The following is a 13,555-nucleotide window of genomic DNA, read 5'->3' as shown; positions in this document are numbered from 1 at the left end:
TTAGAAAGGCAGAACAGTCAAAACATTTTAGATTCGTCTGACTACAACAAAGTATTCTCATATTATCACATAATCATGTTAAAGTAGGTTTTAATTTGCTTTGTTTTTCTTCGCTTGATTTATAATTATCTTTATTATTTGTTACACGATGGTTAACATTATATCTATTTAAAAATTTAGTAAATTATACATATATCACTCAATTTTAATTAATATTTACTATAGTTATAACTTTAGTTGAGAAAGTTGGCATTAAACAGACTTTTTTGATCTCAAACTCCAAACGTTTTTTTCAGACATTGGAATTATTAGAAATATAGTATTCTAATTGCCAAGTGTTTGTTTATTTTAAGCTAACTCATCGTATATGTGTGGTCTGGATATGAAAGAAATATATAAACAGTTAATTAGAATATTTGCTTTATTTTTCTTTATACATAAATTGACTAGACAAAAGTTTTGATAATATTCCGTCTAAAGCGAGAGCTTCGACAATAAAATATACAAAAATTAAAACATGTTTAAATTGGAATCGTATCCCTGTCTTTTTTACAATAATACATTATAGGGTACAACATCATTATAGACACTTTTTGCTTGTAATCTTCATTGACGCATTTTAATTTCTATTTTATTTGTGTGGTAACAATGGATATACAACCAAACAGAAAATAAAACATGCAGTAAATTCAGGAAGTTCTTATTTTTTACATTGATCACATATACAAAAACTATTTACAAATATATACAAGTAATTAAAAAAATTACTATCAATTTAGGAGCGTATATTCGACGTAATAACTAATTTTTATCGAGATTTAATAGCTAATAATTCTCGGTTTTACTATACTGTACAATAACTTAACCTCTATCGTCTTAAAGATATCGAACCATGGAGGAATTATAGTACACTGTATGGTACAATAATGCTCTTAATCTAAAACATAAACCTCTATGAATATATCTATCAGAGTATATAAAAAAATCATCCGTATACAAGTCGTATAGCTAGATAAATTCAATATCAAGACGGATTTATATTTATCTCTAGAGAAGATTTGTTTCTTAATATTTGTTCTTATGTTTTATCATTAAAAAATATTGTTTGAAATGAAACATAACTCAAGGTAATATATAATACTGTATGATATCGCAAAAACTGAACTGAAAGTATTATCAACATAAAAAAAACTTGAAAATAAAGGATGAGTACAATATTTAAAACAAATGATTGGCTGTTGGCTTTAAGTGGTCGCCCAAGAGATAGGACGCTGCTCCGCTTGAACCCAATAAGGACGTGAACGGAGACGAAAGAGCTGCCGCTGCGGCTGCGTGGTGCGATTGCAAATGGCTTGGCTGCGACGACAAAACTTTATTGGCTTGCTGAACCAGCAGGGCTGTGTTGCAGGACTGGGGGCTCATTGACGACCATTTGTTGTTGTTCGATATCGAGTCATCCGATAGTTTACCTGAAAAAATACAAAGTCAATTAATATATTTTGAATTGGTATATAATTTTAAAGGTTTTTAGTATTGATATACTTTGGTCCCCTTTCTAAGAATGTGGATACAAAAACTAATTAATTTATGGCAAGTGATATTTTTTTGAATATTCGAGTATTTTTAGAACCATTTTTTTTAAACATCTTTATTAGATACGCTTAAAATCTTAATTTACAATTCATTTATTACTACTTTTCCTATGTACTTGGATTAATTCACAAGCAAGACGAGTGCGAGAAAATACATCACTATGTATTCCTCAATTATTAAATTATAATAACTTATAGCTATAGTTTACACCAAAGGTATACACTTTATATAAGTTCGTATGGTTTGGTTCGTTTCAATTTCCTGACATCCTGCGCGCTGTCCAGCAGTTGTATTGGTTCCACGTTAGTATGATTTAGTAATCTTCTTTCGTGTTTCAAAGCGAATAACTTCACAAATCCATTTGATTTCCAGGTTATCGTGCAGTTCTTCGTTGGTTACGTAGCGGTAGGCATTGGTAATCAATCTAAGAACCTTATTTTAACAGCGTTGTATGACTAGTTGATTTTAATTTTTAGTGGAACTCCACATTTGCACCCCATAGGTTTTAGATCAAGTTGAGAGTATCTTCTGACTAACCAGTGTTGTTATTTTATTTTGGTTCGAATGTGTTTTGCTTTTTGTCTAACGTGATGTTTCCAATTTAATTTACCGTCAAGATGGATTCCGAGGTATTTAGCTGATTCTGCTTGAGGAATCGGGAATCCATTGAATAATATAATTACGTTTTTATTATTTCGCCACCATGCAAAATTAACGTGGACAAATTTGGAGCTATTAAGTTGAATTTTCTAATCTTTCGTCCTTTTGTAAATTTTGTTGACTGCCACTTGCACTTTTTGCCGTAATAATTATGCTGTCAGCAAAGGTTCCAAGTATAGCAGCATAGCACATTGAATTTTCACAAATATCATTTTAAACTCATAATATTAAAATTAATAAAACCAAGTTGAATATATAAAGATTTATTTTTATTGTTTGGCTTATACATGTTCTGGTGACAAAGTCTAATATTATATTAAAGACAGAGCTGTGCAAAATACAAGCTTTGCTTTTTTTTAAATACACATGACAAAAAACGGTCAGGTGTAAGGTGATGTAAATAGAATAAAACCAATCCGGCACAGCCTATTAATCCGTAAAAGTATTAGTAAAATAATTTCCTCTCAGGAACATTAGTTTTAAATGTAATATCAGCTTCTTGATGGGGAATAACTCTAACTCTATTATTGATGTCTGTAGTATGGTAAATTCATTTTATCTGTTAATACTGCTACTCCTGTTACTCACAGTTCATGCTTTTGTAATTTGCCTCTAAAGTATGAATTGCATTATATTGTGTTATTTGCTTCTTGTCTATTGTGATGTTTTCTGGCAACCAACTCATTTTGTAACTAGGGTAGTAGCTCCATGCATAGCTCCATTTAGTTCAGATGACAGTTTAAAATACGCATCAAATCTTCTTTCTGAGCTTTCTTTTAGTGAATGGTACCGCAACAGCAAAATGCATTAAATTACCATCCTGGATACGTCACAGCATTCACTCGGTTCTGTCCACCATTGTTCAGCATAATAGATGTACATGTAGAGTGAAATAGAATATCCATCGTAACATTCTTAAGAATGAAAATGGCAATTGACTGATGACATTATTATCACCAGAACGCAATCATTAATAAGGTCTTTAGATGTATTTATGATGAAATGTACTTTAAAGTTATAAGTATTAGAAACACCAACTATAAAATACCTCAGCGTCAGATATTTGAAATAATAACTGCAAATTACATATTTAAGAACGTACAATATATTTCAAAAAAATTTTCTTGTGATAAAGTATATAAAAAACACATCAATATTAATATTAATTATCATAAATATTAAATAACATATTTAATAAATAATATTTCTATATTATTATTGCATCAAAAATACTTCGAAACCAACGAAATTTGGAACATACCGAAGTATTAATAATAAAGAAGGTCAACAATATAGAACAGGGTCGTTTACAATTTTGTGGGGTTTATTATTAGTATGGCTCAATTTAATTAACTAAACTTTATGTTTTCTTTTATTTACCGGATAATTTAAAGTATTATTATTTTGGATTTGTTCATTTTAATATTGTATTATCTGCCTTTAATTCACACAAGTTTGTTGCGGTGATTTCTAAATTATTATCAACTATCTGACCCGACATACATTGTCTGTGCAATGAATACTCAATTTGAACTAAAATAAGCAATTTATAAAAAAATTTAAAAACATAGTATTCATTTTAATGCGTTTTCAAGCACAATATTATTAGTTTCGTTTTCTGCTGCTTAAATACATCATGTTAATGATTTTCTTTCGATGTATTTGAATGAAAAAATTTACAATGGAGCATTAGTTTTAATTGAGAACATATGCCTGCTGCTTATCAATAAAGGATTAACGAAGCCACGAAAGTGTACAACGATACGCTCATGAAGGTCGTGAATGATAGAACTGCCAGGTAGCCTACACATTTTAACATAGTAACCTATTGTACTATTCTACATATCATTGATATCTAATCATATTCACTATACAATAACTACAATACTACTATGACAAAAAAGACGCACTCCATAAAAATGTTAATTAATAGTAATAATAATTCCTTTCCAAAGAGGGTTAGTTCTTGGCTTTCCATCAATTTAATCCACATCATTTCTCCGACTAATTCTCTTGTTTTAGCTGTGTGGAATCGAGAGTGTTCTTTTACATATCGAAAAAGACTATAGCGGTAATAAAACACCCAAAGAAACCCCAAAATACCGCCATAAAACTATAAAAGTGTAGATATTATCAAAACGTTATTCTGGGAAATAAATATTAGAATGTTACAAACGTAATTAACAATTTTACTAATTTATCTCTCTGACATCCTGAACAATACATATATAAACTGAAAAAAAAAACATTTATATATAATATCGATTGATTGTGAAAACGATATAAAAGAAGCCGACTAGACTGTAGCTTATAAATTCGCTCGTACGAATCTAGACGGCCATGCATCAAAAACCATCCCTGGCCGAAAATCGAAAGCGACAATATTACTTTTATATATGCTAGATATAAATTCTGCTCCAGCATCTGGTCGACTTCGAAACTATCCACGTCCGTTATTCATACACGTTAGAACGGCCACCCCTAAAAATAATACACGAATAGATCACTGTCAATGTTATTTCGTAAGTAAGATGGGAACGTATCATTTTAAAATTACTCATTTTGTTTATGGTTTATAGTAGGATATTTAAAAAAAAACATCGATATATCGATATATCAGATATAACAGACTGGAAAAATATTGATATTCTTTTTAAATATTGACAGTATAAAAATTTTATAGATTTTAGAAAGTAGCGATATATTACCGAATTTTAAAATTAAGTACCAAAATTACAATTAAGCACTAAACCTTTACTTAGTACCGAAAATTAAATTTTATAGATTTATTAAAAATAATTAATATTTTTTTAATGATTAAAAAATATTTTCGATTTATTTCAGGCAAAATTTTTCTATTTTTATTATTAATGGATTTTTCTATTATATATCGGCTAATTATATCAATATATTGAAGTTTTTCATTATCTTTTATTTACAGTATATAAATGACAGCTTTCCTAGTTTTCTTGTTATGTATTGTTACCTTTTTAAATACTATTCTGCACACTACTGATACATAATGATATTTAATATAGAATAACCAAAATATTACTGTGATAAAAAGTTGCAATACATAAAAATGGCAGAGACGTTTTTCATGGGGTTAGCCCTTGCCGAAATTTCACTCAATTTAACATACTTATTATTTTACCGCCTTATTCCCTTGGTTTTGCTCCATTATACTTGTATTTCCATAACCCTAGAAGCTGAATCTAATTATAAGTCGAAGAAGGCTTTAAAGGGCCATCATCATTGACATAATCATATTATATCCAAAATAAATACTTAGAATGGTACAAAATAATTAATTAAAAATATTCCTAGCTTTTGATCCCTGTGGTAAATATGTTTAAAATGAAGGAAAATATTTTAGATCAAGAAGGAAACAACAAATAATTAAATAACTACGGAATATTAAAATACAAGAATTTAATATATTATTTTATAGAATCGATCTTAATGGTTTTATGAGGTGCAGCTTAGAATGTCATCTATTACATTATTTATTATTCTCTTAACAGGTATATTCATTAGAATTTTGTTTAAAATAAAAAAGCATATTTTAGAGCCAAAATTACGTTAACGGTCAAACACAACAATAAAGAAAATATAAACGTATATCGAAATTTATTTTAACTGATTTTGTATTATTTACTTCTGACCTGTTGTAAAGCTTCCTGACAACCAACGCATTTTGTAACTAGGGTGGTAGCATGATGCCAAAAAGGTTCCCTTTATTTTAGATAACAGTTATCAAATCTTCTTTCTAATGTCTCTTTTAGTTGTGATGGGGTAACAGTAAAATGCCTCGAATTGTAATCTTGGATACATCACAATATGGCCACGTAGGTGAATGGAGGTAAAACGAAATGAAACAGTGGTGTTTATATTATGTGACGGTTCTTTATTGGCAAGAGAAAAAAATATAGAAAATACAAAATAGATAAAACGGATGGCAGCGGTGTTACCTAGTGACGAGGCTTAGGCAGTCGATGGTGGCACGTCTAAACCAAACGATGGTCTGTTACTGAATGATTGGAAATACCCTTCAATAACATCCCAGATAAACGTCTCGAGGTTGCCAGCTTTTCGTTATCTGGTTCTAGTTGGCGCTGCTGGCACCCCGCCCGTGTTCAACCTCTGGGATTATATTTCTGTGTATTTTGTAGACCGTTATTCCACTATGTAAAATTCGACATGCCTCAAGGTCGCTACAAATGTATGAATTTGATAATCCGTCTCAACATTTACAATGATAAGCTTATTTAGAACAAGAAGTTTCGTGAAAATAACCGCGTAAGAATAAAAGTGACAATATACTATACTATTTGTCGTACAGTATCGATGCAGCGTTGCAAACTTTAAAGATTGGCATGCTTATTATATGTCGAAATTTATTCTGGATATGCGATAATAAAAATAAATCATCTCTTATTCCATACCTACATTCCTGCTGAGAAGGTACATGAATCACCAAATCGTTATTTAGAATAATCAAAACCTTATTTGCTTATTTTACATTATTGCGACTATTGTGGCAGTGAAAATGTATTTTTGACGAAAAAATGTAAATATGATTTTAAAAAATGTATAATAGTTCCACTAATAACTAAATAAGTTACATGACGATCTATAACTGTCATGTAACTAGGTCACAAAATTCACTTTTAAACACAAATCCTACACCATTGAAGTCAACAAATGATCATTAAATATTAGTATTTCATGTCCAATAGACAAGTTAAGCAAATCGATGCTTTATTTCCAGCGGAATCCCCAGAGAAGATTGTAAAGAAATTTAGTTATAGTTTTAATCAGTGGACTAGTTACTCTAAACAACACAAATAACCCATTTTATATGTCAACGCAACAGATTAATTGAAAAGTCTCCGGCCTAACACATAGATGGCGCTACCAGAATTAAATCCATATGTTTTTTAGTTAGCCCTAACCCTCAAAAGATGCTTGTATAAATTTGAGAGCAGTCGTATCATTAGTTTGGAATTATAGCATTTTAAGTGAAGCAACTTTTTCATTGTGAAAAAAACTGATAAAAAGGAATTTCGCGTGTTGATGAATATTACTTTTTAAAGGGACAAATACACTTGAAGCAAAAACTTGGCCTAATGCCGAGTTTCCGGATACTGCCCCAGGAAAATCAACTATTTGATATGCTAAGTTTAGACGTGGTGAAATGAGCACCGAACTACACACTCTAAAGATATCAACTGATTATGTACATCATATAATTCACGAATATTTGGGTATGAGAAAGCTCTGTGCAAAACGAACAGGTCCCGCGCGACCAAAACCAACAGCTCTGTGCAAAACGAACAGGTCCCGCGCGACCAAAACCAACGACGAGTTGATGATTCAGATCAGTGTTTGCAGACGATCAACTATAATAAATTCAAATTTTTGCGTCAATATGTGACAATGGATGAAACATGGCTCCATTATTTCACTCCGCAGTCCAACCGGCAGTCATCCTAGCGGACTGCACGCGATGAATCCGTTCCAAAACGTGGGAAGACACAACGGTCGGCTGGCAAGGTTATGGCGTCTGTATTTTGGGATGCGCATGAAATAATTTTCATTTACTCACTTGAAAAAGGAAGGACCATCAACAGCAACTATTAAATGACGTTATTGGACCGTTTTGAAGGACGAAATCGCCGAAAAACGGCCCCATTTGAAGAAAAAGAAAGTGCTGCTTCACCAAGACAATGCACCGTGTCGCAAGTCAGTGAAAACGATGGCAAAAATCCATGAATTGGGCTTCAAATTGCTTCCTCATCCACCGTATTCTTCAGATATTGTCCCCTGCGACTATATCTTGTTCTCAGATCTCAAAAAAATGCTCGCTGGGAAGAAATTTTCGTTGAATGAAGAGGTGATCGTCGAAACAAAGGCCTATTTTGAAGCAAAGAACAAATCGTACTACATAAATGGTATCGAAAAGTTGGAGGATCGCTATAATCAGTGTATCACCCGTGAAGGGAATTATATTGAATAAAAAAAAATGTTTTACTATGGTAGGCCGGGGACTTTTCAATTGACCTATTACTCGATGAAACAACACGATAGATCATATGAGTGCAAGGCGGCAACGCTATTTTAACACAATCCCGAAATATAAAAGGCAACCCATCTTTTTGCATAAACAACCTATTTGTAACGGCAAGAAACACGAAAAAATATCCTTTATTTATGTCGGGATTCACCTTCGGCTCGCTTCGCCCGATGGCACACGTAAATCCCTCCATATTTATTATGTATAATTGATTCGTGTACGAAAAAAAAAGATTTATTACACAAAAAATCTATTTATACGCTGACACGCACCCAAAGTCTGATGAAATCTCTCCTCGCCAAGATTCCATTAGATTGTAAACGTGTAACAAAGAAATAAACCGTTCTATTTCTGACGTTGTTTGAACCTCCACAAAACTGAGATGTGTTTAGAGTAGTTTTTTTTTTCAGGAGTCATTAAGAAAACAAATATCCCGTTCGATGGCTATCGTGTTTGTTTCTCTATTCGTCCTCTCGCAGCTTAAAGTATGCACTTTTGCTTTAACTGGCTTTTTTTGCTTAACGTGGCTTATGTCGATCTGTAAACAAAATTATAGGGCGAGACAACTTTTTTTTTGTTAATGCTCTCTAGCATTTGATGCTGATAGTTCAAGAAATGTTACAAGATAACAAAAAAACAAATAAATCAATTTACCGATAAATTATATATCTTTGAATACTGAAAGTGTATTTAGTATTATTTTATTGTCTACAATTCTCTCACACTATGACACCAATTATGTACCATAAAAAATTAGATACATAGAAACTAAAAGTCATGATATTTTCCTCGCCTTAGTTTTCAAGATGAAATCCAAAATCATTTTACTGTCAAATCATCATCTGTTTAGTTAGTTAGATATTGTTTCATTAAATTTTATGATAGTTTCAACACTTTTTCCTTATGAGCCATTGTTTCTTGGATCAATATATCCGTTACTCTACTGCTCTATTAACATATAAACTGTAGAAACGTCATGAATCCCTTTTGTTGACCAAGCAGCAGGAGCAAACAGAGAGGAGACTTTTAACTCTCCACACAGCATCCAATTTCTGCTAGATTTACATGGATTAAATGTAACGAGCGATAAAGCAGAATTTCCTTATATAATAATATACATTTTACACTTTTTTTATAAATTCTTGATACTGAAATGTTAAAATGTGAGAAAATTGATTCAGCGTTAACATTATTGAAAACATTTTTTCATCGTTGCTTCATAATATTCATTATTAATAATAATAATAATGAAGTGAGTAGTGATGAAATGAATGAAATAATGAAGATACTTTCATTTTATTAGTTACCAAAGGTGTTTAAACCGCACAAACTTGATCAATAATCTGACGAGATTGGAGAAATAGTTTTATAGTTAAGTTATAAATTCCTAAAATAATTCTAGTAATGTTCCCTAACGCTTGTAAGTCTCCTTCAGTTAGCTTTCAATTATCTCTTATTTTAATTTAAAATGTTTTCTTGAGAGCAATTCTTGAGGTCCGAGAAAAACTCTGGTGGAGCTGAATATGACCAATAAACCGGATTCTAAAAATATTTACATACTGATTTTTGAGCTTTTGATGAATTAGCTTAATGAAAAATATTTGTTTTCTCCTGTAAACTGTTTTAAAACAATTTCAGTTTGTTCTAACAGTTTGGAGGACACTTTTTTGTCACCACTATTTTAATTACCCACCAAGGACACTCAATTGACATCTTTTGACTGAACAACAAAGTTAGGCATAAGAGAAAACTCTAATTGTAACAAAATATCATCCACGATCTCTTTATTGTTTTTTATTATAGCAATGTAGTAAATTAACATTGACAAGCTATTTGTTTGTTATTATCCTAATTTTCTACAGTTTTAGAATTATAGAGTATTTATGCTACAATAGACACTCTGGGCTTAACAACTATGTCATTATTTTTAATATGCACTGAATTTTACGTATAGCATGATTAATCCAGAACAAAAGGTTTTACGGTCTTTAATATTCTAACTAAACCATCGTTATCTAGGAGGACCTCAACATTGATGTGCTGATGGAACCTCTCTTCATGTCTTTGGGCATTCTACTTGATGACGGTATCGACAATTTCTACCTTCAGGTCCTCATGCAGATTTTCGTTACGAATATATTATTAATTTGGCTGGTATAACCCCAAAGTTGAACAGCACAAGTCCACACTGGTTCCAAGACTTGTTGGTAAAGTTAAAGCTTATTATATACTGATAGAACTGAATATCTACCCAATAACCAGTGCATTTTGGTATACTTCAACTTGAGTTCTTCACATTTTTTTCTTAACATGTGACTTCATTAGAATTTAATATTAAGAGTCATGCCAAAATATTTGCCTGTAGTTCCATGTGGGACTATTTATATATACTGGCTTGTACTTGATTCTTTTGTTGGTAAAATCAATATCCATTGATTAATTTTGATTTATTATAATATGCCCTTTTCCTGTCCAACATTGTATTTCGGCAAACGCTGTTTGTAACTTTTCTGTTGATTTAGTGTTGTTATCTCCAATGGCTAGAATTGCAGTGGTATCTGCAAATGTAACAACCATATTTCCATTGAATATAGCAAATCCTGAGTATAATAACTGTAATTTTCAAATCTTATCTGTAACACTATTAAAGAACCAATGAAGCCTTTTAGTGAAAAAAACAACAGCTTCAGTAAGCCAACATTTAACAAAGTACAAATGCAGTCATCAATCATTAATAGGTACAGTTTGTACAACACACCTTTTTTCAAATTAGCGATCTTAGGCGTAATATATGAAAAAAAACGCGTTTTAAACGTTCCGTTTATTTCACACTTTACATAACATTTCGTAAAAATAGCGTGCCCGTGAATTTGGAACTGACCTTGAAAAAAAACCGCAGCTGAAAGATAGGTTTTGGCGAACAGAAATTGAAGAGTTTTCAAAAAATATATTGGTCTAGTTTCTGGGTTAGATAACTCTGTCTAAACATTTTTTGTTCGTTTTGTCTCGTATAAATTTTAAATTAGATATAGCGTTATTATATTTTATCTATTATTAATATATTTGTCATATACTAGGTCTCGAACTAGTAACTAATAATAAAGTATAATATATCACAATAATCATTTAATTTAGGCTATAATGAAAAGCTATAAATACAACTTACAATAAACAAATTTTATTAATTAAAATATTTATTATTTCCGGTAAGATACGTATGAGTGAATAGTGGAAGTAGACGATAAAAACTATATGCGAGCAAATTGCTGAATGAAGATCGAAATATTTGCAGTAAAACAATGACTTAAGTAGAATTAAGTGTTAATCGAAAAACAAATTATTCTAGAGCTATTCAAGCAAATTAACATAATAAATAGGAAATAGTAAGAAACAAAAAGTCCTGAGTTAGTTTTAAAATAGAAAACCACATTCCTTGCCTCAGGAAGAAATACATAAAATTGTAGCCCATAGTTTAAACTTCATCATTTGAATAATTATATGTTAATAAAATATTTTTAACAAAAAAATTGAACCGACTTCAAAAAATAAATAAATAACTCACTAAAAATTAAAAAATAATCACACTTGCCCAAGCAGTTATATTAAATTAGGTTTGTTTTTTATGACATAATATTATATAATTATTTTTTTTAGTTAGTACAACGATTATTAAGTATATATTTTAAATTTTAAAACGTTTTTTTTTGTGTTAAAAATCTAAGTTTGATTATGTTTTACTTAGTGAGTTCCTTATTTATTTTTTGAAGTCGGTTCAATTGTAAAATTATTTTATTTTTAACTTTTTAGCGTTAGATATTTACTTAATAAATTACGCAGTTACTTTATTAAGTAGTAGAATACATAGCCTAAGTAAAATTACAGCTCGTATGAGGAAAAATAGGAATTAGGAAACAATGATTGAAAATAAGGAATATTTCAGGCTCTGGGGACCGCTAGCTAGTCTCGGTGATTTGACAAATGTTCCAATCAAACTAGAAAGAAAAGGCGGCTACCCTGTTGGGAATCGAACCCGCGACCTCCGCGTTTGAGCTTAACATTCTAAATATTACACCAGAGAAACAGTTTTAAACAGCCTTTCTACGACTTTTCATACGATATGGTTAGTGCTTAAATATCACAAACTGAATGGCTTTTACATTGAACTACTTCTGCTTTTTCGTCACATTAGTTCAGCAATAATATTATACCCAAATATGTCATTATATTAGATAAAAAATATATGAAAACATTTTACGTGCCTTTAAAATTTGAGGTTTCCCTCGTTTTTCCCCCCTTCCCTCATGTGATCTTAACTTGGTTCCAATGGGACCACCTCGGAAGTGCATTCTTTCGAATAAATAAACAATTTTGAAAATCGGTCTATAATTGACGGAGAAATCAGCGAGCATACATTAAATATATATATATATATATATATATATATATGTATACAGCCGAACATAGAATCTCTTCCATTTTTGCAGTTTGTTAAATAAAGGGTTCATGTGCTCTTCGAACACACTAAAGAGCTACCAGATTTATTAATTTTTATAATTTTAAATCAATATAGTATTTATGTAAAATGCATTATATTAATAATGATAACAATATTTCAAAACTTGTAAGATTAATTTGATTGCGTATCAAAGATAAAACTGCCAAAAAATATAAAAATAACTAAGTGCTCATAATTCATCATGTCATTATGCAAATATATTAGAATATATATTATTTACGGCAATCTACATAATATATGTAAGTCATAGGTAATGAAGCGAGCTTTATTACCTTTGCTTATGTGCATTCATCTGTTTTATTTAACTGCATTATAACCTATAATCATAAATATGGCCCTTTTCCAAAAATTATTTTAAATCACAATCAATAAGAGAGATATGTAGAACATTCTAGTTTAAAGATAATTAATAAAATATATAAAATTGTAACAGAATTGAATAGAGAGTGCATTCTGAGGTTGTGAGATCATGTTAGAGATTTTTCAAAATATTTTTAAATGTTGATTTTTTATTTTTCGTGCTTTAATATTGTTATGTTCTTTCTGATATCAACTTTTGATCGATAACATTAATTATATTTTCATAAATCTTATATACGGATATAAGTTTGTTTAATAATATAAATATTATTCCAAATATAGACATAGAAACAAACTAACGAATTGTAGAGATAATCACAAAGCAGTTATTTTGTCGACTGGACCAGATG

General features: G+C 30.5%; 1 protein-coding gene across 1 annotated transcript in view; it reads right to left on the bottom strand.

Moving 5' to 3' along the window:
- Window positions 1-1,078: 1,078 nt before the first annotated feature.
- Window positions 1,079-13,555, bottom strand: part of LOC143192737 (uncharacterized) — a 103,224-nt gene continuing 90,747 nt past the window's right edge. The window contains exon 4 of the mRNA XM_076398263.1: window positions 1,079-1,469. Within this exon, the coding sequence (XP_076254378.1) occupies window positions 1,219-1,469 (251 nt within the window). The 3' untranslated portion in view covers window positions 1,079-1,218. The remainder of the gene's footprint in view (window positions 1,470-13,555) is intronic.

This window comes from Rhynchophorus ferrugineus, unplaced genomic scaffold, assembly GCF_030347505.1.
Source record: "Rhynchophorus ferrugineus isolate W39M unplaced genomic scaffold, kcgeb_rfMv2 rfM3, whole genome shotgun sequence".
Classification (NCBI taxonomy): Eukaryota; Metazoa; Arthropoda; class Insecta; order Coleoptera; family Curculionidae; genus Rhynchophorus; species Rhynchophorus ferrugineus.
This window is presented reverse-complemented; position numbering and strand designations above follow the sequence as displayed.